This window comes from Numida meleagris, chromosome 13, assembly GCF_002078875.1.
Source record: "Numida meleagris isolate 19003 breed g44 Domestic line chromosome 13, NumMel1.0, whole genome shotgun sequence".
Taxonomy (NCBI): domain Eukaryota; kingdom Metazoa; phylum Chordata; class Aves; order Galliformes; family Numididae; genus Numida; species Numida meleagris.
In genome coordinates, this window is record NC_034421.1 from 12,623,736 (window position 1) to 12,647,368 (window position 23,633).

At 46.9% G+C, this 23,633-nt stretch overlaps 1 protein-coding gene across 2 annotated transcripts in view; it reads left to right on the top strand.

The window, feature by feature from the left end:
• Window positions 1-23,633, top strand: part of AXIN1 (axin 1) — a 71,903-nt gene that overhangs the window by 28,692 nt on the left and 19,578 nt on the right. For both annotated transcript variants that reach the window (XM_021411180.1, XM_021411179.1), the window contains exons 2-3: window positions 9,431-9,571; window positions 17,509-17,605. In XM_021411180.1, the coding sequence (XP_021266855.1) occupies window positions 9,431-9,571; window positions 17,509-17,605 (238 nt within the window). The remainder of the gene's footprint in view (window positions 1-9,430; window positions 9,572-17,508; window positions 17,606-23,633) is intronic.

The window sequence follows — 23,633 nt, forward strand, 5'->3', positions numbered from 1 at the left end:
GCCACCAAAATTTGTAATTTCACTAAAATACCAAGCTTGTTGGCAATAAATCAGTAATGATTGTAGTTTCATTTGATATTTTCAATGAGGATTAAATGGGGCCAGTAAGTCTGTGGCTGTCTGGCTCAGCCTATGTTAAGTGGCCCAGTGATGCAAGGAAGAAGCTTAACGTCAGCATTACAACTCGTATCAAATGGAACCCACTTGAGCTGCATATCCTCCCCTTTCATTTCAGCCATCAGCAACACCACTGCTTTGATTTGAGTATCAGGAAATTCATCCCTGGAAGCAATCTGGACTGCAGATTGCTTTTCTGGTTTTTATTCCCTCCCAGAAAGCTTCAGCGGTGTAAGGAGGCACAGAGCCAGGACTGTCCAGTGTGCCCTTTGGTTCCATAGGCTTCGGTTCCCCAGTGTGGCCCATGCACCTGTGGGCACAGAGCTGCCCCATCCCCTGTTCTCAAGTGCACAAGAGGCTCTGTAAGTGTGGAGGAAGGAGAGGAAACGCACTGAAGTCTTTAGCCAAGCTGGATGTTTTGTTCCCATCCAAAAACTTACTCATCCTGCAGGCTCTGGTCTTAAGTTTCTGAGCCTGCAGAGAAATCTGCTCATAATTTATCTTGTAAGTCCTTTCTTGTTGAGCAGAAGTGCTGGCAAGGAGCAGCCGAGGCGCTGGAGAATCCCCAGTTACGCCTGGTTCTACCAGGCCTCCTCAGATCTTTCTTTGGAACGAGTCGAGAAGAGGAAATACTTTCCATTTCAGAGAAGCGTGGACAAACAATGTTGCTTCAGACGGGGAAGAAAAGCGGCAGACAGAATTATAGCGCTGAATCCTGCTGGCCAAAAGCATGCTCTCTTCTTTATTCAATAATTCCTGGAACACAGTGTTCTTATTGTATTCCTCCTGCCTGGCCCTGGCTCGACCAGGGCGGCCCTGACTGGCGGCCTAGCGCGTCTCCAAGCGCTGCAGTCCCGACGCAGTGCCGCTGGCTGTGGGAGCCCTAGGAGTGCCACACGTGCTCCACGGACGGCCCCGTCCCTCCCGTGATGCTAGGTAGATGTGTGCTCTGAATATCAGGAGCCGGTCAGAAAGGTCCCCGCTGCCTGGAAAACAAAGTGCTTGCTTGCCTGGTTTAGTCATTAAGTAAATTTGTGGTTTGGTTGAGATGAAAAATAATGTAGAAAAGCTGTTGAAATCCCGGGATTAATTTGATAGCTTGCAGGCGGTGGTGTTTCTAAGCGGAGCCGCTGCCTTCTTTAGGTTATGAGCAGGGCCGGGTAGAGCCCCACGCTCCCCAGTTCCCTCCGAGGCAGGCATTTGGAAGCCATTTGCTGCACCTAGGCCCTGGCCCAGCCTGCGGAGCAGGCATGGGGTGCTGTGGGGTGGGAAACACACTCGGCTGCTTCCTCCCACAGCAGACCCCCTGCTGGGAAGAGACCCTCCCTGTGTGACCCCTGTACAGCTCCCAGCCTGCGTGCCCAGGGAAAAAGAACCAGGGGGCAAAGGCACAGGGTCCCACGCAGAGACCCCGTAGCTGAGCAGAGGGGTTTCTCTGGGGAGCACATCTGTGGGCTCGGCAGCAGGTGGGGAGTGCAGGGACCCCACGCACTCTGCCGGGCTGCTCCACAGCAGCAAGGCCCTTGGCAAACCACAGTTATTACAGGCAGATACCCAGAATACTTGATAAAAAATTTCCCTGTGTAATGACAATCTCTCATATTGGATAGGGATTCGTACTAGTAATGTTGGCATTTTCTTAAAAAAGCTACACTGTGGTGTAAATTTGGACTAATATGTTGAAATGATACCTGTTACTGTTAGATAGCAGAACAAAATGTTCTGCTGCTTTTGCTTTGTTCCTGGAAGATCCAAGCAGCTTCTTAATTGATATGCAGACATTGTGTTGCCTGTATTTATTTATTTTTTAATTCATTCCTTGTGCATTGAGCTATTAAGTAAATGAGCTCTTTGGTCATCTCCTAGGGAAGATATGCATTGTTGCTAGGAATGATTTGACCTTATCGTGCAGCAAAAACAGATTTTTACAATTTTGATTTTACATCTATCACTAGTAAACGATACATAGAGTTCCCTCGGGTGGCTGCGTAGGCATGCCTCTGTTGGGATGGAGCCGGGACGGCTCTTTGCAGAAGTATGGTCAGTTGAGATCGAGAGGAAAGTTTATCCAGTTTCCATGGAGCACTGTAGTTGCACCCTATTGTCTGAAAGACTTTCTTAGAAAGATCAGGATGGTGGTAGGGCAGTACAGCCAAACTGCGTAGCCTGTTCAGTCTTCATTTGCCTGCTAGCCAATTAAATTATTTCCTTTATTTCAGCTCTTCCTAAATTCTCACAAAATCATTTTTCTAGCTTACTCTGCTGTATCCTGTGATCTAAATTATTTAATTGCAGTGAATGCAGCTTCTGTACCACAGTCCTTGGAAGCAGTGTGTCCTTGGTAGATGCAAAGCAGTTAGGAATTGGAAACTCAGATGGTTAGATCTTGGGTTTAGGTTTTGTAGTTGCGCTTTAATACCAAGCAATAATTACTGAAGGTCCCCATAAAATAATCCCAGTGTCCTCCTGAAATGGAATTGAATGCCTTAGAAAGAAAGAGAAGAGCTCTTATCTGAACTTTTAGTTAAGTTTTTATTTATTTCCCTTCTTCCTCCAGCGTGGGAGGATGAATAAGCGCGGAAGAAGATTCAGGTTTGCAAAGGCAAGGAGTGCTAAAGAGCGTCATTTTTTTTCATCGGCTTTTAAAAGCCAGACTGTAATCGTAAATTCCCTGATAGCTGGAGCATGCAGGAGTTATCTTTAAGCCTACAAGTGACAGGCTGCTGTTGCTTTTCAAACTTCAGATTTCTTTTTTTTTTTTTCTTTTTTATAAGGCAGAACTTTGATCTGGTTTCTTTGTAATGCTCTACAGAGCGCTTGGGCTGTTGCGCTCGCAGGCTGCGGAGCTAGAAGGGAACTTTCTTGGTGAGAGCCATCTGGAGACCTCAAAGAACAGATTAACTTGTCCAGAATTGATGTGATCTTTGAAGAAGCTGCCCTTGCTTAGAACACATGTGATTAGCTTGACATTGGCAGTGGCAAAGTTCAAATACACAGCAGTATCTGAGTGCCCATGGTAATTGGGAAGAGTTTTAAGTGGAGGAACCCTGAGGATTTGCAATCAAATTATCAGATAAATCCCCAATTTTAACCTCCTGACTAGCTTTGTGTCTTTGGAGCAGTTTAAATCCTGTCAGGAGTAAAGGTTTTAGCATTACATCTTCACAGGCATTTTGTTCTTAGCTTCAAAACACACAAGTGATGATTTACTGCAGAATACTGTGAATGCTGTGGGGCATTTCTGATAGTTTCATACCCAGTACGGTGCAATGTTTGGTGGTGGTTGATGGTACCATAGGTTGGAAGCTGAAACTTGAGGTGGAACAGCAGTGTAACTGTTGCAAATCAGACTTCTCTGTAGATACCTTTCTAATCTCTTGTTTAAAGGTGACCCTGCCACTCAGGGTTGTTGTACTGTTCAATGGCACGTGCTATTTCAATATGCTGAGGTTGTTTGCTTCAGCTCATGCATCATAAGCTAACGTGCTCACCTTTTAATTTGATTGACTGGCTTTGATAATGAAATGTGGCACTGCATGAAGGATATGACAGTTACCCGCTTGTTGGTAGAGGTAAATGTAGGAAGGGAGCAGGGTGGGAACAGAGATTTGGTGACTGGGTCTCACTGAACTGCAGCATGGGTCTGTGGTCTCTGGGCCCTGCTTTAGTGGCATCAGCCCTCAACTGAAACAGCCACCAGGAGAGAAAAGTTGGAGCTGTGTCCTGCCACAAGGCTCCTCGTGGCTGTGCAAGGGAGAGTATTAGAGCTGCTTCATCTGCAGTGAGCTGCCCGTTGCTGTGATGAGGGATCCTGAGCTTCTGCAGAGCCTGCTTTCTAGGATGTGCTTCCCTGGGATGTGTCCCCTCTCCTGCGGCACAGAGCTTTCCAAGGCAGCTCATGAAGTTTGGGTGATCATCAGCTGCCTCGTTGCTCAAGCTGTCTAGAAAATGGGATTTCTCCCCTATTGAAAAAAAAGAGATCCCCCAACCTTTGATGACTAAAGGTTCAGGATGTGGCATGGGGTTAAGAATATCCTTGTTGAGAACTGCGTTGTGTGGATTTGGCTTTGCAGACAGGATGTATGAGTCCTTCTCCCACTGTGGATGCTGATGGTGATGCAGTTCTTTCCCAGAGCATGCCAGACCTGCATTTTTCACACAAAGAGCAACATATTTGGCATAAATCGAGCACTTTTGCATCTTTGAATTAAACTGAAATAGCTGTGAGCTTGAAGTTGTGTGAAGGAGACTGGGAATCCAAAGCTGGACGGGAATAAATGGTTCTAAGAGATTCACGATGCAATGGGAGCTCCAGGTAGCCTGCGTCTTTGGTCTTCTCACCCCGACCTCTCTTCTCACTTCCGTGGAAGCTCTGAAACCTTGATGGTGCTCGGGGTCATGCTGTGTGCTGCTCTTGGTTTGAGGAGCAGGATTGGAAGTGTTCAAAGTCAGGGTTTTGGGCAGCCTGATCTTCTAGGAGATGTCCCTGCCCGTGGCAGAGGCGTGGACTGGACGGTCTTGAAAGGTCCCTTCCAACCCAAACCATTCTGTGATTCTGCAAAATAAAGGGATACGCAAAATAAACTCAGAACAGAGAGAAGGAAGCCTTAGGGAGATGCTTACTCGTTTCTAAAAGTTTGGGCCCCTGTCAGTAGCAATGGAATTGACAGTGATCGGTGGAGAGCTGTATGAAAAGAAAAGGCAGCGGTCAGGTTGACTTACTTGGGTCGCTCTGATCTCTGTTAGAAACGTTCCTCATGTGATTGCTTTGAAGGCTGAACAACTGAGAGCTGCAGAGGAGAAAAGCTTTTTTTCTGCAACGTGTGAAATGTTACATGTTAATTTCAAAAAAGTTCATTGCACTTCTGGTCTAAAATGAATTCAGAAGTCTGCAGGAATTTTTGTGAAGTCTAACTTTAAATGCTCACCTTTCCTTTTATTGCCCTTATCAGCACATAGAGCTTGGTATGTGAAGTTTTTAGCTGACATTTCAAAACGCTCCGAGTGTGTCTGAATCCCTTTTAAAGCAGCCTCCCCTCCCAGATCAGAAGTGACCAGTTTTTTGTTAGACTCCATGTTCCTTTAATGTTTCCCTGCTAATAGATGTTGAAAGCGTTCTTCAGAGGCACAGCACAAAACATTCAAATAGTGATATGAGCCAGCTGAAGAGAGTTGTCAGGGAGAGGGAACATTAAGAGAAGGATTGAATACAGATGGATTCCTCAAAAGTAATGTAACCTGTTATGATTGCTTTGAAATCTTATACCCTTTCCATGTACTTACGCTTACCGAAGGTTTACATTTGCATTGATGTATTAGAGGCAGAGCTAAAATGGAAGTAATCCCTGTTGTATACATGCTTAAGTGTGTAATTTTAGCTAAATACAACACTTGTGACCAAACTCTTCCCTGCGTTCTCGGTGGAAGAAGCATAGTCCTGCACGGTGCTGCAGCAGAGCCTCTGCGTCCTGGCTGCTGACTGGCGGAGCGCCATCAGGCACCCATCTGCTCGCTGTTACCTCCTGAATTCCTCCAGCCCTCTCAGACTCCTACCCAATAACTCTTAAAACGCTTTGTGCTGCTGGAGGGGAGGGAGGGCAGCCTTCCCTCTCCCCCACAACAGAACCAGTCTCTCAGCTGCACCGCTGGTTGTTTCCCGGTGAGAAGCGGAGGGAGGAGGCTCAGAGGCACTGGGCCCGCTCCTGTGCGTGCGCCCGTCTGCTCTGCTGCACCCCAGGACTCTGGCCTGCAGGAAGGTGAGAGGCTGCGAGCAAAGGGAGCTATATATTGATAGGCTGGAAAAGTCCTCTAGGATCACCACGTCCAACCGTCTACCTCTAAACCGTGTCCCTGAGCACCACATCTACATGTCTTTTAAACACCTCCAGGAATGGTGACTCAACTGCTTCCCTGGGCAGCCTGTTCCAAGGCTTCACAACCCTCTCAGCGAAGAGTTTTTTCCTAATATCCAATCTAAACATCCCATGAAGCAACGTGAGGCAGTTTCCTTTTGTCCTGTTGCTTATTGCTTCAGAGGAGAGATCAACTTCCACCTCACTACAGCTTCTTTTTTGACGTAGTTGTAGAGAGAAGTGATTGACCTCCTTTTCTCTAGGCTGTACACCTCAGTTCCCTCAGTGAGTGTTATTAGCAGTGGGATTGAATGTTTGTCCCCTGAGTGCCTGGGACATGTTTGTGAGGGGACATGGCTCTTTGGGGTACCCCTCAGCAAAGCAGTTCCAGAAGACCTGGCAGCATCCCCGTGCCTTTGGCTGCTCCTGGGGAGGGTGCTCAAGAGCGACATGCAGACTCAGGCTGCCCTTCCAGGACAGGAGGTGGGAGCTCTGAGCTGCCTGCAGCAGCAGAGTGGGGCTCCCAGCACGGACTGTGCAGCCCCAGCACCTTGCTGGTGCGTCTGGCCGGGACAAATGGCATGGGCACAGAGCTGAGCACCACGGTAGGGCTGTGATCGTGGATTGCAACTTCTACCAGGCAGAAACACCAGAAGAGCTCCAGAAAGCAGGAGCTGAACTTTTTTCCCATGCAGAGTGCGCTGAAAGCTGCAGATTCAAATTCTGCCATTTCCCAAAAGTGAAGGTAGAGGTTATGGCGATGAAAAACCCCACAGGGTTTTGTTTACCTCGTACATCCCAATGTGTAGAAGCATTGCCTTATCAGCAGGGCTGCTCTGGGGTAATAGGAGGTGTGTTCCTTCCCTTTTAAGTGATCAGCAGATACAAAGGAGAAATTGATGGATCTGTGTATTTTATTCTGTGTATCACAGTGCTTTCTTAATATGCTGCTAGAATAATCCATGCCGCTTCCAGAGAGGCCTGACAAAAGGTCCACTAGAAGTTGGTGTTCTATTTTAATTGGGTTATCCAAAAAGCATCCTTCTCTCTGCCCGCAGGGAAGGCCTGACCTATCCATCATTCTCACCTCAATTTAAGAGGTTTTATCTGCCTCCATCATGCAACTGTCATATCAGATTTGACAGGAGGGTTACACAGCGCAGCGCTCCTTTAGTATTCAGAACTGACCATTATGCAAGGGGAGAGCTGGTGAATGGGTGGTGGAAGGTTTTCACTTATTATATTTTGCTTCTTAGGGTGAACTTGTTCAAATTACTTCCAGCCTTAAATATTTGCCCTAGAAACCTGCTGGATATAGAAATAAGGTTGCATCGGCGCACATTTGAAGTGACAGTCAGAAAGTTTGTGTGCTAGAAAAAGTCCGCGGTGACTCACCATGCCAGGGCGCTGGTAAGCGTTCGAACGCAGCCTGCTCTGTGCTGCAGCAGAGTGCCAGAACCTCACAGGTCTCCCTGCGCCTCAAACAGTAGTGATAAACCTCAAGTGACTCAGATGTGGACGCTCTTTACACCACCCTGCTTCTATGCTGAGCTTCATCATCTAAGGAGAAGTAGCTTGGAGTTTTTGTTGTTTTGTGGCAAGCAAAATGTTGGTTTTCTCTTTGTGAGAACGGGGGTGAAATAGCTTCTAACTGACATGATAATGGGCCTGAAACAATAGAAATTTTTTCGTGACCTATGAACATGCTAGTGTCTGTGACCCCTCACATTACAAGGAAAATTGTTTGGTTCTGTTTCTGGGGGCGAAAGGGCAGGGTGAATAGAAACTATTCACGCTAGCAGTGTGCTAGCTGAATGCTATGGCCCTGTCTGACTCAGATTTAAAACGCTTTGGTAATGCTTCCATCCGTGTACTCCGAATACCGTAGTGCTCATAAATCATGCTGAAAACCTCTACCTCAGATGAGTTGTCTGCAAGTCTCAGCTCATTTAGTGGCCAGTGGAATGAGATCAGGTGATGATCAATATCCAAGTGATGGTTATTGTATGCTCCTACTCATAAAAATATGCCAAAACTGCCAACCTGTCCCTTTGCTGGTGTCTTCCTCACCTCCAGTCCTTCCATCTGTGTGTTTCTCACGGTTTGGTTTGGGGGTTTTTTGGTCTTATCTGAAGGTAAACTCATCAGGGCAGTGACTTTGGTTTTGCCTGTAGGACTTTGACCGCTGCAGCACAGCCGGAAAAGCTTTTCACTGCAGAACTGGGAAGCACGAGCCGCGTGGTGTGTGCTCCCTGGAAGGCTTTGCTCAAGGTCCATTATGTTGCTGAGTCTCTAATGACAGATCATGCTGAACGTGGTGATGTGAAATAAAATGCTACTCTGATTTTCTGGTAACAGCCTGAAAAACTCCAGTATTCGTAGACTTCAGGATGTCTGCTCTTCATGCGGAGGTGTGGGCAGGGCGAGTGGGGGATTGAATGATGCTGCTGCTGTGCCTGTATGAACGTTTCAGCTTGTTCCTCTTTCTGGCAAATTGCAAAGTGACTTGGAGCGACAAAAAGTCGCTGTGTGACGTGGCTGATCTGGTGTGTGCTGGAGTTGGAGGCAGGTTGGTAGCTGCAGCTTTCCTTTGCCAGGGGCAGTTAATGCGAAGGAGCCATCTGCTTTGTTGTTTCACAGGTTTCTTCACCATGAGTGCAGGTCTCCTTCCAAGGAAGGAACTCACTCCTCGAGGTAGCTCGTGCAGATAGTCTCTCACCCAGCCATTTTGTTTAAGGAAGTTGGCTTGTTTGCAGATGTACTTGAATAACCTGCCTGCGGGACAAGGCCTGGTGCTGTGTACAAAGTAGCCTCTGTAGATTCATGGACAGATTGTCCACTGGAAAAGCCAGTGCTATTAGGCAGTCCTTGCTGGTGGAATTTGCAAGTGTTTGATGTACCTCAGTGTGACATTTGAGGTTGGCTGCAGGTTCCACTTTGCAAGCAACTGCTGTTTCTGACTTTAATTCCCTGCCTTGGCAAACATGTTAGAGTGAAGTAAGGAAGGATGTGAAAGCAAACATTAAATCAGTGAGTCATGCTTACCTTGGAAGAGTAGAAAGAATCCTACTTTTACTAAGAAAGATAATGTCTCATAATTTAGATATTGCTTTTAGATGTCCTGCCATGCTCATAAAATGTCAATGCTAAGCAGTTATCCAATGGATGCAATAAATCCTGATGTGAATTGGACTTCTGCCATGTAGTCTTGTTCCCTCTCTCTCTTCAGCTCTAGAAGTATCATCTTCCTTAGTTCATGAATTCCCTTTTGCTTCCAGCTATGAGTCATATTGTTCATGGTTTTATCAATGCAACTTAATATGACAGCACAGCTTACTCTGTAGTGTGTCACCAATGCTGGGGCTGTAAGAGAGAGCCCTTCCGCGCACTGATGCAGAGAACCCAGCAGAGTAGGGTCAAGGTTGTGTCCTTTTAATTTGACACTTTCGTTTTTCTTCCAGGCATGGGTCATGGAGAGAACCTGTTAACCCTTACTATGTCAACACGGGATATGCCATGGCACCAGCCACCAGTGCCAACGACAGCGAGCAGCAGAGCATGTCCAGTGATGCAGATACAATGTCGCTGACAGACAGCAGCATGTAAGTAACTTCAATCTGATGTGACAATAAATGGGAGAACAGTGTTTGTTTTTTTTAGGGCTGGTGCTGTTTTTGTGTTAGTCTGACATTGCAACAGGTGGTGTTGGGCAGAATATCTGACTACACCAAGGTCATGATCATTGTAGCTTTCTTTCAAGTGGAGTAGTTTTGTCACCGTGCTGGCTTCACAGCCTGGCTGTTCTTGGGAACATTTGCAACTTCAAATGATTTAAGTGAGCTAAAACAAATGAGGTAGGAGTTCTGACAGTGTTTCTTGCCAAGTGCAAATAGATGTGAGCTCTCTTTGAGTTCCTCTTCGGGTTCCTCCTTGTTAGGATGAATCAGATGGCAACCCCATCAAGACTGCTCTTTTTCATGTCTTTTATCTTCTGGAAGTTCCCACTTGATCCTGAAAAGCACAGTACTTGGGTGGCTGATTACTTGGTGGGGGGGGGGGGGGGGAGGAAGATGCATTAAGAATTCCAGTGAGTTTTGCTGGAATACAGCTCAGGAAAGTCCTCATCCTTCTTATCCAAAGCTAAGGCAGAACTTCATTTCAGTTGTACCTCTGTGTTCGGTTACCCTCATCTTGTATAATGAATCACAGGGCAAACCTGGGTTTAGGACAGTGCCTTCAACTGATGGGACCTTGGGCTCACATCCGGGTTCCTCACTGCACAATTACAGTGCTGCCTTAGCAGCTTTGTGCCTTGCTCATGCCTAGAAGCAGCTTTCCCTCCACAGCACATTGTAATAGTGACCGCACAGCAAGGAAGTATCAAATTATTTCTTTAAGTCCATGTAATAGAAAGAGTAAGTAGATTGAGCAGCTTTTTAAGACAGGTGATTTGACTGAGACTCTGTAGCTGGGCTACAGAATGCCAGTAAAAGTGTACCCAAAAAGAAGAGAACTCGTATCTGGGAAGCTGTTCATCCAGAGCTGGCAGAGGATCCTGCTGACCTTCTATCCCCTTTGCAAGCACGTGCCAGCAGGGCTGTGCTGGACATGCTGGATTTGCTGCGTGCTTGTGTTGAGGTGACAGAATGGGTCTTGGAGGTCGGGTAGGATCTTTTTCTTTATAACACCAGTCCACGAAGTACTTTGGTACCTGTTGGTTTGTTACCACAGATTTGGAAGCTATCCACCTGTGCATATCGTGGCAAGATGGTAAAGGCTGGTGCATTAGCATTTATTCTCAGGTAGTTCGTCCTCAGTTAGGTACTTCACAACTGAAATGATCACTGTGTGGCTTTGATGGTTCAGAAATGTTTAAAAACTGAAACTGATGAATCCCCACATCATAGTTAGGCCTTACATGCCTATAAGAGCCTGCTTTCTCTGCCACAGATTTAAAACTAAGCTGTCTGGAGAGCTGCAAGGTGTTGTCATCTAACTGCGAGACATACAGCACAAAAATTCATAAAAGTACAGAGGAATCCAGGCCATCTGTATTACATTATCCACCTGCAAAAGTCTAGTGATGCAGAGACTCAGGACAATGCACTTGCCATATGCTGTGTGAATAAAGCAGCATCTGCCATTCCCTTTTGTAAAGAAATTGCCAAAATTTTCACATCTGTGTCCCAACTACCTGAAAATCCTGATAGTTCTGTCTCTGGGGAGCCAGCAACTGTAAGTTAGCCTGAGAGACTCATCACAAAACTGGAGTTTTGAGAGTGAAGGCATTCACCTCTGTGCTGCCAGTGAGAGACTTTTGACTCCCTGAAGGGCATCAGCTTCACAGGACTCACTGTGCCTTTTTGCTGCTCCTCTGGGTGATGGGCAGGTTTTGGCTGATGACCTTTCTATAGGCACTATTTTGCATTCTGTCCTTTCAGTAGATTACCTTCTAACAACAGTACAGAATGTGGACTGGGTACTAGTCTGGCTCTTGACTTGATGGTTGTCAATGAGAGAATTGCTTCTGTAAATTCAGGATATTCCTTATGCTGAATGGGAATTCTTACTGATTTGTATCATGATCTGTGCCCTAGGCATAGAGTGCTAGGCCAGAGACCAAGGGCAGAAACACTCTTCTGCACCTCATGCAGTGAAAACAAACAGACCTCTCTGGTCCTATACCCAAACTCAGCAGTTGTCTTTACCTTGGGGACCACGTTGACATACCTGGAGAACAGGAGTTGTTGGATGGCTTTTGTAGTAAGTGGTCTGAGATATATTGTCTTCTGACTTTGCCAAGGTCCTCTGAGCTGACATTCACAATTGACAGAGCTTTCTACTTCTGCTCTTGATTTTTTGCTGCAAACTGTGTTCAGTCCGTAATTACTCTTGAGTAGGATTATTCACTGACCAGTTCTAAGCTAGGTCTGCTGACTGCTCTGCTTTTACACAACTTGTACTGGGAAGCTCCCTCCAAATCTTTTTTGCTTTTTCTAGTTACTACCCTCGTGGCAGAGCAGTGCATCTCACCTGTGAGATATCTTCCTTAAGTACGGTCTGCAAAGGAAGAAAAAACGGGTTACGAGTTTGCTGTTGTTGCATCTCTGTGATGGAGAAAAAGGATTACTGGGAAAGCATTCAGTGTTTGGTCTGTTTTTTAATAGCTCCAATGTGATGTGTCTTTCTGTAGAGCAGAAAGCCTTTGATTCTTCAAGCGAAAGATGACAGGTTTACAGAATTAGGAGACTGTTTTATTAATGGCAGTGCTGTAAACACAAAGTCCTCCAAGAGGCAAGTTTAGTGTCTCTGAATGTCAGGAGCTGTCACACCTCGTTCAAGAAACCTTCCAGCCTGTGTCATGGATGCCATTAATGGGCGCTGCCCGTCAAGATGCAGCAATTCCCACCTGCCCTTGGTTAATACAGTGAGCCAGTGAATCTGCAATATGGCTGCTGACACTAAGGATTGCTGACAGAGCAACCTGCCGACCCAGCTTTGGGCGGTGCTGGTGTGTGTGCTCCCAGCTATCCAGGCAGAGGCCCTCAGGGACCTCCTCCCCTCGCAGTGCTCGTGCAGCAGGTGTGAGATCTGTGGGTCTGCACTGAGACACCTGCCTGCAGGATCCAGCAGATGTGAGGTTGAACAGGCAGCTGCCTGTCACGTGGAGTGGCAGCAGTGACATAGGGAAGCCGGCCCCCAGGGAGAGGCAGTGCAAGGAACACCTCGGATGGGTGGGATTCCCATCATGGGGATGCTTGGCTGACATTCCTATCCCCTGTTCTGTGTCTCAGCCTCAGAGGTTCCCCAGGTCCCCTGTAGCTCTTAATCAAACCTGAGTCCTCCGCAGCTGTAATGGATCAGCACTAGGATGCCAAACAAGAGAACCTATTCCCTCAAGCCCTGAAAGACCTGGTGGATAAGGAGACTTCTCTATCTGCTGCAGTGGCTCTAAGCAAGCCAGAAGTCTGCTTGCTGCTAGCTCTGGGGGGGGCATGGAGTTGTTTAGGAACAGTTTTTTAGTATTCTCTCCTCACTGGCACCAGCTCCTCACACCTTATCTGTGTCGTGTTGCAAAATGGAGGACACAGACCTTGGCCAGAGTAGTACAGGAGGCAGAGTGCCACTGGGGCACAAAACTGTAGAGGACCGCTAATTTAAAGGGTCAGTTTAATACAGATACAGCTGTCTTGTCACATACTTCTGTGATTCTTCTTTCTCATTAATTTATTTGGAGGAGTACTCTGAAGCTAGCAGGGGTCATGGAACTTTGTTATCAGAAGAGACAGATGTAAGAGCTCTTCAAAACTAATTAGCTTTTAGCACTTCCTTTTCCTCTGCTCCGTTGGGCTCATGGGGTTGCACTAGTAGTTATACCTGCTCTAAGTTGTGATCATTTATGCCCAAGCTCTTCACCCTCCTAACTTTTACTTCAGTAGCTGTAATTTCTTTCTCTCACAGGCAGAATAATTTCTGTTTAACCATCCCGTGCTTTCTTTATTCTTTGTTCCTTTTTCCTTAAGGCATTTTATCCCTTCTGTGCCCACCATAGGCTGCTTCTGGGACTTTAATTATCACCAATACATGTAGCGCCTTCTGCTAATAACTCGTGCAGTTCAGTGGTTCCTTTTAAGTAAGTCTTGAAAATCATAAGGGTATAACTATGATCCTTTGTGCATCTCAAACTGAATGCATGCAGATTTATCCCCAAATTAGGGTTCTGGACATATGGCCTTGATTTTTGGTTTACAAAGACTGTCCGCATTCAGTACTTGCTCTTCATTACCAAATTTTGTTCCAGTTTCACGTAATATTGCTGAACCTGTCTGCCTTCTGAGTTTCAAAGGAATTTTTGCAGAATTGCTCAAGGCAGCAGAAATGAAGAACAACTAGATTCAAGTTAGAGAAGGGACTCCTGCTGCTTGACAAGACTTGCATGTCGTGGTGCTTTGAATTTAGGTCTCCTCTAAGGAAAACGACAGTAAAAGCCTCATTTGATGATGAGCAAGCTTCTTCTCTGTGTATGCTGTTTACATATAGCAGTCAAGCTCAATAATGAAGAAATGTAGCTTGTGCTCAAAGGCAGTGCGTGGATGGCGTGTGATCCCAAGTGGAAACCTCTGTGACCCAACATCAGAAGAGAACACGTCTGGTCAACGATGATGCAGACATGGGATAATTGAGGAGCACCCTGGTGTGCTAACAGTAAAGTGGGGCAGCACACAGGTGCACAGAGAGCATGGCCTGATGCCCGGGTGTGATCTTCCACCACTAGCCAGGTCAGGGCAGTGGAGAAGGCTAATGCATGCCACGCGCTGTGCATTGCTTATGCTTTGATGTAGTGTGGTTGTCAGCAGCTCCCTTCCAAGCTTTGGTATCCTACTGATCACGGCAAAACGGGTTTTGAAAGTGTGAGTTCCCTGCAGGCTGCATGCGCTGCTATGGGAAACTGCTAGCAAAAACCTGGGTGATGCTGTCTGGGCTTCTGAGCTGGGGCAGAGGCAGGGGCAGGGCCCTGCATGTGAATAGCATCTTTCCGAAGGGGAGGACGCAGCCTCTGGGTGGGAGGGGTTGTCACAACAGGTACTCAAGGGACATTAAGGCACCTCGAGGTGTGAAGTCAACGGGCAGAAGCTGAAATGCGTTAAATTGCCACGTGATGTTCCAATTCAGATGCAGAAGTGCCTCAGGTCAGTGTGGCTCTTCTCTTTATTTCTGCAAGAGCTTAGGGCAGTAAGAGGTAAAGTCTCCTACTTGAGCGCAGCGTTGAAGGCCAGCTAACAGCACTCCATCCTCTTGGGGTCACCTTGCTGGGAGCTTCACTTGCAGCCCTTGCTCCTGGCTCCTGCCTGCTCTGCCACCGCTGGGGTCAGCCTGCCCCAGAGTGAGCACAGCACTGTCCTGGAGCACAGCGTTTTGGGGCGGTGGTGACTCCTTCAGAACACCTTGCAGATGAAGTGCTGTTCTTTCAATGCCCGCCCTTTGGCGGTTTTCCTGGTGTGCTTTTTTGATGTGAGAAAGGTCCCTCAGTGACAGTGGTGCTTTGATGAGAGTAATTGGTAGCAAACATCAGCTTCTCCGTGGATTTGTGTCCTGTCTTTCCTGCGGTCAGTGATCCAGGATGACCTAGAGTTCTGCTGTTTTAGCAGCTTTTTGAATTAAAAGATCCAAAATGATGATTTCCAACTTGATAAGGCAGTGGTTGGACTTGGAGAGCAGCAAGGAAGGCACTGGTTAATAATGTCCCACTGCAGAGCACCAGTAAATCCTCTGCCCATCCGGCTCCTGCAGGTTGGTTTGGAGAGGAAAGGCAGCCACTGCATTTCCAGGATAGCAAACAAATGACACGATCACTGCATAAGTTATAGAAACACTCTTGTTCCCCCCACTGCATCTTAGTGCAGAGCTTTCTGCTGCTAAAGAAAATCACGTGATGAAACAAGTGGAAACAGCTTGGGAAGGCTTTCTTTTAAAAGTAGATGTGCTCTAAAAAAGTTTTGATTTTTATATATATAAATATATATATATATATTATTTTTCTATCTATTGAAAATATCTCAAAGCAAGCTGCCTGACAAAAGGAAAACAAAAGTATGGTATTGCTTCTCCTTGCTTTTCCCCCATCTATTGAATAAGGTTTTGTTGGGATAAAATTAAAGTGCTTATCTTTGAATTTGCTTCCTCTGGTTGAGTTGGCACAGTACATTGAACGAAGGAATGTTCCAAGTTCAGAGGTGGCATTGGGGAATCTAGTTAAAATGACATCAAAGGCAGCACAGCAGGGCTGAACATGTGTTTGAAGCCGGATAGATTAGAGGCCATTATCAGCCTTTCGCTACTGTGCTCTGAACAAAAGTCGCTCTTTCCGCTGGGACTGCTGCTGGGGAGAATTAAAAAAAAAAGAGAAAGAAAAAGGGGGAAAAAAAGAAAAAAAAAAAAGGAAAGAAAGAAAGAAAAATTGCACCTTCCAATAGAATGCCACTCTTCTTCCCTGAAGGTCCGTGCGGCTGTACTTGGCGCGAGCTGTGCTCCGTGCCCGGGGTTGTGTGGCTGAAATGTTGTTTATTGATTCTGGCCAGCAATGGCTCGTGTCATGGCACAGCAGAAGCTCGGCCGGTAGAACTCGTCCGTCCTTTTGTTCCCATCCTTCTGGAAAAAGCGGCGCCTCGGAGCTGCTTAACCGTCACGACTCTCAGTTATTCCTCACATGGAGGTTCATCATTAAAGAAAATGAAGCTTTCTAATGAAAGCTATCACCATCGCCCGTTGTTATAGCAACGCTCCGGAAAATTGCTCTGCTCGGTGGCGTGTCATTGACGGGGCACAGCGGAGGTGATGCTCCGAGATGTGCTCTTCCTCCTCCTGCATTACCTGCGACCGGCAGCCAGGGCTGCAATTAGCCCAGCTCATTTTCTGTTTGGTCATTTGTCTTCCTACTCAAGAGCGCTCGTCGTTCATCGGAGGTTTTATTTTGTTTTAACGCGTTTAATTTTGAATGCCGGGCTCTGTGGCGTTGCAGTCGTTGAATAAGCAAAAGCTGTAAATTAAAGGAGGAGCATTCCAAATTGCCACGCTCCAGGGTAGCATTTGGTTTTGCACTAGCTGATTTTTCTCAGCGTAGCCCCGTTTCATTAGGACGTGAGCCATTTCCTTATCTCGTAACAGAGCTCCACTTCAGTTGCATTCCTCTCATCCCATGATGGTTTCAATGGTGAAAACAAAAACGCGGTTCTTTTTTACCCTGAAGCCGTGCTTGGTCAGTGCTGCTTTGCCACCAGCAGTGCTTCACCCAGCGCCAGCAGCTGGGAGCCCTCTCAGCACACGCTGCTGGAAGCTAGCCCCAAGCTGCTGGCCTTCGTGGGGCAGGGCTCACCTCCACCACAGTCAGCTTCCCCACAGGGCCCACAGCTGTCCACTCCTCCAGCAAGGGCATGAAACCAAGCAGGGCAGGAGTGCTGCTGCCCAGGGCTCCAACCTCCCCTATGGCCAGCACTAGGTTATTTTACCCAATAATCACAGAATCATTAAGGTGGAAAAGACCTTCAGGGTCACCAGGTGCTCACTGGCCACGTCCCTCAGTGCCACATCGCCACAGTTCTGGAACATCTCCATGGACAGTGAATCTCCCACCAACCTGGGCAGCCTGTCCAGTGCATCACCGCTCTTTCTGAGAAGGAATGTTTCCTAACACCCATCCTGAACCTCACCAGCACAGCTTGAGGCCACCACCTCTTGTAGAAAGCAACCAACTATAAAGGTGCCATGATGCAGTCCAGGTCCTGCTCTCTGCCCTCTGCCCATGGCAGTGCTTGCAGGAGCCCTGCAGCCATCCAGGAGTCCTGCCTCGCTCTGCTCCTGGTGAATGCTGCCCAAGTCCCCAGCACTATCCCTCGTGCCCTACTGCACCTTGCCCTCTCTCAAACATAAGAAGTTTCCTACCTGCCATTCTGTGGCGGTGAGGCTTTAATGAATGTTGCGTGATGGAGACCAGCTCATGCAAGGCACTAAAGCAGGGCATGTTGTTGCTTTGTTCTGGCAGAGATGGGATCCCGCCGTACAGACTCCGGAAACAGCATCGCAGAGAGATGCAGGAAAGTGCCAAAGCAAATGGACGTGTGCCACTACCTCACATTCCTGTAAGTAGCTCTATCTCCTTCTGCAGAGGTAAATATGCAAAATATGCGAGATCTCTAGCTTGCCTTTGCTCTGTGTGCTCGAGTGTCAGTTTAACCTCCCTTAGCACTGCACTCATTTTGGGGATGCAAATCATTGTGCTGAAAAGGGCGTGGGAGGGGGATGAAGGTTTGGTAGCCTTCTGCCAAACTCAGCATCCAGGGGTGCCCAAAACTCAGCATTTTTCTTGGCGTTCCATCAGTGGCCGGTTGTTTCTCCAGGACAAGAATGGAAGCGCAGGCTGGCTGGGGTGGCTGCTTGCGAGGAGGTGCCGTGCCTCTGGGGGAGCTGGAGATGTCTGGGAGGTGGAGGAGGCTGCAGGGCACGAAGGCTGATGCAGCTCTCAGCCAAGGTCAGCTGGGGAGAAATGCAGCAATCCCAAGCAGTATTTCTGCAGCGGGCAGCAAAAGGGAGCCCTGACCTGCTCTCGAGGACACTGCAAAGCCTGCCTGGCACTGCAAGGCAGGGGAGCAAGGGAGGTGCAGCCGTAAGTATTTGCAGTTGTCTGGTGCTGTCTCCCCATTTACTTCAGGTAAGCAGCAGCTTTTGGAAGATGACAATAACTGTTAGGGCTCTGCAGCACCATCTGCAGCTCTGCTTATTATTTTCTTTCTGTGGGAAGTTACAGGTGACATTTAATATTTAGCAGGGAATAGAGGTGCTTCTTTCCCCTTTGGACAGCTGGACTCCAGCACAAAACAAATTGGAGGGGAAAAAAAAAAAAAAAAAGCCTCCATCTGCTTTTTCCAGAAGTGCCTTCAAACTTGACACAGCTGTTCTCGTCCTGCCTGCTCAAAGCAGCGCCTTGCAAGCAGAAAGACACCCTTGTTTTAATCTGATTAGAAAAAGAAAAAAAAAAAAGAAAAAGAAAACGCCAGGCTTTGTTTTTTTTCTCTTTAAAATTAGATTATTTTCCTTAGATTTAAGAGGGTCTCCTGTGCTTTGATCAGCGGGCTGACAATAAAAGCCCTGGCTGTGGGCGCTCACCAGCCATCCTTGCTCAGCCACCTCTCTTTTCACACGGTTGCTTTCGCAGTGTGGCCGCTCTTGAAAAGGCTGGCTGGGTGCCTCTTTCTTTCACTTGATGCCGTTTCTACTGTAAGCATTGCTTTGTTAGAGTGGAAGTTTGAAAGCTTGGCCTTTATTTTTGTTGTTGTTGTTGTTGCTGTTACTGAACAGTGGGAACTACTGAGTGAATATTCCCTGACTTCAAAGCTTGTCAGCGGCTTTACCTTTTGGATAAAAATAATAGTGGCTTTCTGTTGATGTGTGCACTGGCAATGCCTCAATGAACTGCAGGTTATAAGCTCGGAGTATGGAGCATTAAATATGTATAGTGAGCTGTGCTTTAACGAACTTCCATCTGCCAAACATTTCTTTTGTTAAAATGAATAAGTGTCATTCCAGCAGCAGTTCCTTGCAGGCTAATTAGTTTTACTTAGCATTAAATTTTATCGACCTTTTTGGGAACCAGTTAAAAGGGGAGGAGGGGGAAAACAAGGTTTAAATTGGCCACCTGCTGCTTATAAATTTATATATTATCCTACTTATCTGCACGGTCTTTTAGAATTACATATTCCTTCTAAAGTACATACATACACTTCACAAGGATTTTTCTGTGAAACATTCGGTGTTCCCATTAGATTCTGTGCTGTAATTTCAAGTCCCAGGGAAAAAAGCATCTCGGTGCATATTTATATGGGAGCGGAGGACTGCAAAGTCAAGTTAGTTCTAGTCTTTCTGCAGGGAATAAAAGTTTAGTTCAGACACTCTGGCACCTCCTGCCAGCCAATTACTGACACGGAATTGGCATCGACTTCAGAGAGGTGCTGCTCTGCCCTCGCTTATCAATCAGCCAAGAAAGGAGCTGGTAATTAGACAATATGTTTTGACAACACCAGTGTGAAATGTTATGAAGTTAGTGTTTTAAAATACCTCTAACTGCAAGTTTATTGAATTAAATGTGGCCAATTAGCAAAGAGCCATGCAAATGTTCCTTCAAGTGTTGCTTTCCAAAGCCAGCGGTTAGGATATCACGCAGCCCGTGGCTGAGCAGTCTCCGTGAGCTGCCTGGACCTGGAGGTTAGCATGCTTTTAAACATGAAGCAATGACTAAATTGCAGCCTTTGAGTGAAGGTCTTTATGGTCTCACATCTAACCAGCATAGCCAGAGTCCATACTGCAAAATGTGCTTGCAGAGTGCGTGGCATGTTTTCCTACTGGCGGTAGAGAACCTCCAGAAAGTCATTTTAGAAGTCCGTCAGAGAACTTACTGTTCCCTATCAAATGAGTTATGGGGCTATTATGCAAAATTCTGAAAGAACTTAATATTGCTTTTAATAGCAGCATGCTTATTTAGATCTAGAAGCTATAAACTGTTGTTCGTAGGAGATTGCCTGCAGCCATGCTGCCTCCAAACAGAGAAGACATGTGTTAGTCATGTAGGATTCCACTCTGCGCAGCTGGAGATCTTAGTGCGTGGATAGCTGTGTTCTGCATATGCCATACTTAAAAGCACTTCAAGTTTGGAAAAACTGTGTTTTCTGACATGACTCTCTGCCCAGGAATGCAGTGGGTGAAGGTTTCTAGCAAGACCTTTGCTTTGTGCCTCTCCCAGGAACCTATTACATAGTGGGAGCATATTGCTTTTATTGTGGTTTTTCCTTCTTGCTCTTGGATTTGAGCAAAGTCTTGGAGCAACAAGGAAGGGAAAGGAAGGCAAGGTGCCAAAGGAAGAGGGGTAAAAGCCCAGAGAACATAGAGTCTTTCCTGTGCTGTTGTACTGTATTTACCCTGGCTCTGGCATTCATCAGTTCCCAGGTCAGGGTGGTAGGCAGCCTTTTCTTCTGGGTGAAGTCAGAAAAATCCAACCTCAAGCTTGAAGCCTTGGGATTCCTTTATTTTGTTTGTTTTCCTGCACAGGTAAACCATTTTATGATGTTCTTGTTCTAGCTTCTTCATCTGGTGGGAGCTTTCCTGTCCTGCTCCACAATCAAGGAAGCTGCAGCACATTGCAGTATTCCCCAGCTTCCCAGAAGGGTGCTGCATGCCCAGAGGTGATGCTGTAGATGCTGAAATCCAACTACCCATAAGCTCTGCCACAAATGTTTCTGGCAGGGACCATTTGTCATGTAAGAACATAGCACCGTGCAATGCATTGAGTTGGGAAACACAGGGATTCAGAAGCTCTGGTTTTCTTGAGTTCTCCAGCCTGCCATCTCCATTTCATCTCCAGGACTGACTTTTGATCTAACACTGGCAACTTGAACATCAAGCCTGTATAAGAAATCTGAGATTTACCAACACAGAATTCTGTGGCCCAATCAGGTCTGTCAGAAATGGTTTAGCCCAACCCATGGATCCCTGGGGCTGACTAGAGACCCCTCTCTGATGATGGCACTGGAAAAATTATTTCATCTTAGTCCAGTTGAAGTTTATTCTTCCCAAGGGGAACCTGCAAGCCACAATGAGATTCTTCCCTTTCAGCTTTTTCATATATAGATTACAGTAAAGCCAGTGCCCCTGTGACGAGGCTGAAAAGGTGGCAGAAACTCAGCTGGGAGGAAAGAGTGAGGAAGGGCAGAGTAACAGCGAAGAGCTCAGAACATCAGAGGTCCGAGCTTCTGACCTTGCAGACAAATGTGCAGTTTCTTGCCCGAGATTTCATTCAACTCCGAATGCTGAGCTTGCAGCTTTATTGTGTTTCTTTGCCTCACTGTGGAGGAGAAGAGCCCACTCCAAGAAACATAGCTGGACAGAACTGGTGAGACAGAATGGGCGCACAGTTAGGATGCCGGTGCGTTCAGATGCACAGCTTGGTCCTCAAACCACAGCTTGAGAAGGTGAAATCCATCAAAACCAAGACCCGCCTCAACCTTACAGAGCAAAATCCATCTAACTCCCACTCCATCAGCTCCAGGAAAAGATGGAAGAAATGTGACAGCAGGTGCTAAATGAAGCTTCTAGAGAGCTGCTGTATCTGGCGTGTTGTGCTGATTCTTCCCAAAGACACCAGAGCTTCCGGCAGTCGGCGTGTCAGGGATAGAGGACAGTGTTCTGATGATGGGTACCCCAAGAAATCCTCCCTAACAGCTGTCACTAGGAAAGATTCCTTCATCCAGAACAATTCAAGCTATTTCTTTCTTGCCAGCCCATCTGGCATTCAGCCTCCCAGCCATTGTTCTCTGTAACCTCCCCAGCTCAGCGTGGTTTGGTTCTGGACAGACCTCATCTGAACTAGTGGCATTTAATAAAAGTAGATAGATAATTAAATAAAGCATTAGATAAAACAAAGTTATTTAAAACGAACTGCTTCCTTTCTGGATTGTTGACCCAAAGTAGCCAGAGATCTCATTCTGGTCCAGACTAGAGGGCTGTACCCTCCAAAAACAGCGGGTGTTGGAGCAGCCAGCCCTTGGAGAATGCTGCACCCTTTACTTGGAACAAAGGCATTTGGAGCCCTTCTGATTTTAGAACAATAAAGAGCTTATTTATGTCTCCCTGGGCAGGGCTCTGTGTGCTCACGGGGAGACAGAGGCAGGTTCAAAGTCCTGAGGCTCCAGTGGGTCCTCCTGCGGGCACAGGCTGAGCCTGGCTGGGTGTTCATGGAGTGGAGCATGTCTCCTTTCCCAAGTCAGGCCTGTTGTTTGATAAAAGTTTCAAATCCTTTGTTGCTATAAGCCTTTTGAAGCAGGTCAATGCAGTGTATGCTTGCTGTCCAAGGAGACAGAGTCCTCAGCAGTGTTCTCTATTGTTTCAGCACAGGGAATTTGCATTTATTATTTCCCAATACTGTTAGTTTTGGGGGACATCTGAGTAGCTCATCCTTTGAGCTAGGAATAAAATTGGACCCATGGGAGTGTTCAGAGCATCATACTGCTTGCTGGCTTTCTGCAGGTCACCATTATGGGTGCCTGCTAGAACAACATTGGGCACATGATGTGCACTTCATCTGTAGCAAAGTGAGTTATTTCAGTTAAATTAAACTTGGATGGACAGGGACAAGGACAGCTTCGCAGCAGGACTGCATCCCTCACCATCACCTAGGCTGGTATGGGACCTCCTCAAGCTGTTGTGCTGAGTGAAAGCCTGCAGGACAAGGTAGTGTGTTTTGCAGATACAGCAGTTTATCAAAGAGAAAGGAAAAAAGAGGTCACTGTAAAGGGTCTTAGACAATTATTTTCATTCAGTCACTTCCAAGCTTTGAAAGAATGTGGATAAATGTGCTGAAGCATGACATAAAATACCAAAATAGTCCTACCTCAAGCTCCCTAGATAAACTAGTGACCTTGAATGTCTTCAGGTACTCATTATGATGAGTTGGAGCTGTGCTCCTTAAGCAGTGCTGGGCCTGGAAGGAGCCACCTTATTTCACCAGCACTCAAACATGCAGGTTAGCAGAATTCAACCTGTGCACCCACTGCTGCAGCAGTCTGGGTGCTCAGGAGAGATTTTATTTTGGGATACTGCATTGCATCAAAGGCTATGAAAATCATGGGAAATTCTTTCCTGGTCCTGCTGTTCTGTGGAAGCTGCTGCTTCTAACACGCTTCTAACGGAGCGGGGCTTGGTGCTGCCATCCTGCAAACAGCCACAGCGAGAGCTGCCGTGTCGGAGGTGGCAGGAGGGAATGAACACGTCACCAGGCTGGCTGTGACTTGTCAGGAGAGAGAGAGATTTCCCTCATGGGTTGCTACCAGTGCTATTGTATGAGATAGATGGGGTGGTGCATGATTTTGGGCTCGCCATCTGATGGAAACGGGCTCCGTTAGCCGGAAGTGCTTCCACAGATACTGAGGAATGGGTAAACATCACTTGGGTCCTGGCAGCTCCCCACTGCAAACAGAGAAGGGACTATCCCTGTAAGCTCTTAACACTGTGATCATGCATGATTTGGGCGCGTTTCTGAATTACACAAGGTCTAGATGCTAGGACTTGAGCTTTCTGTCCCTCCAGAGGGAAGCTGTGTCTTGTCCTCGCACTTGTTGGTAG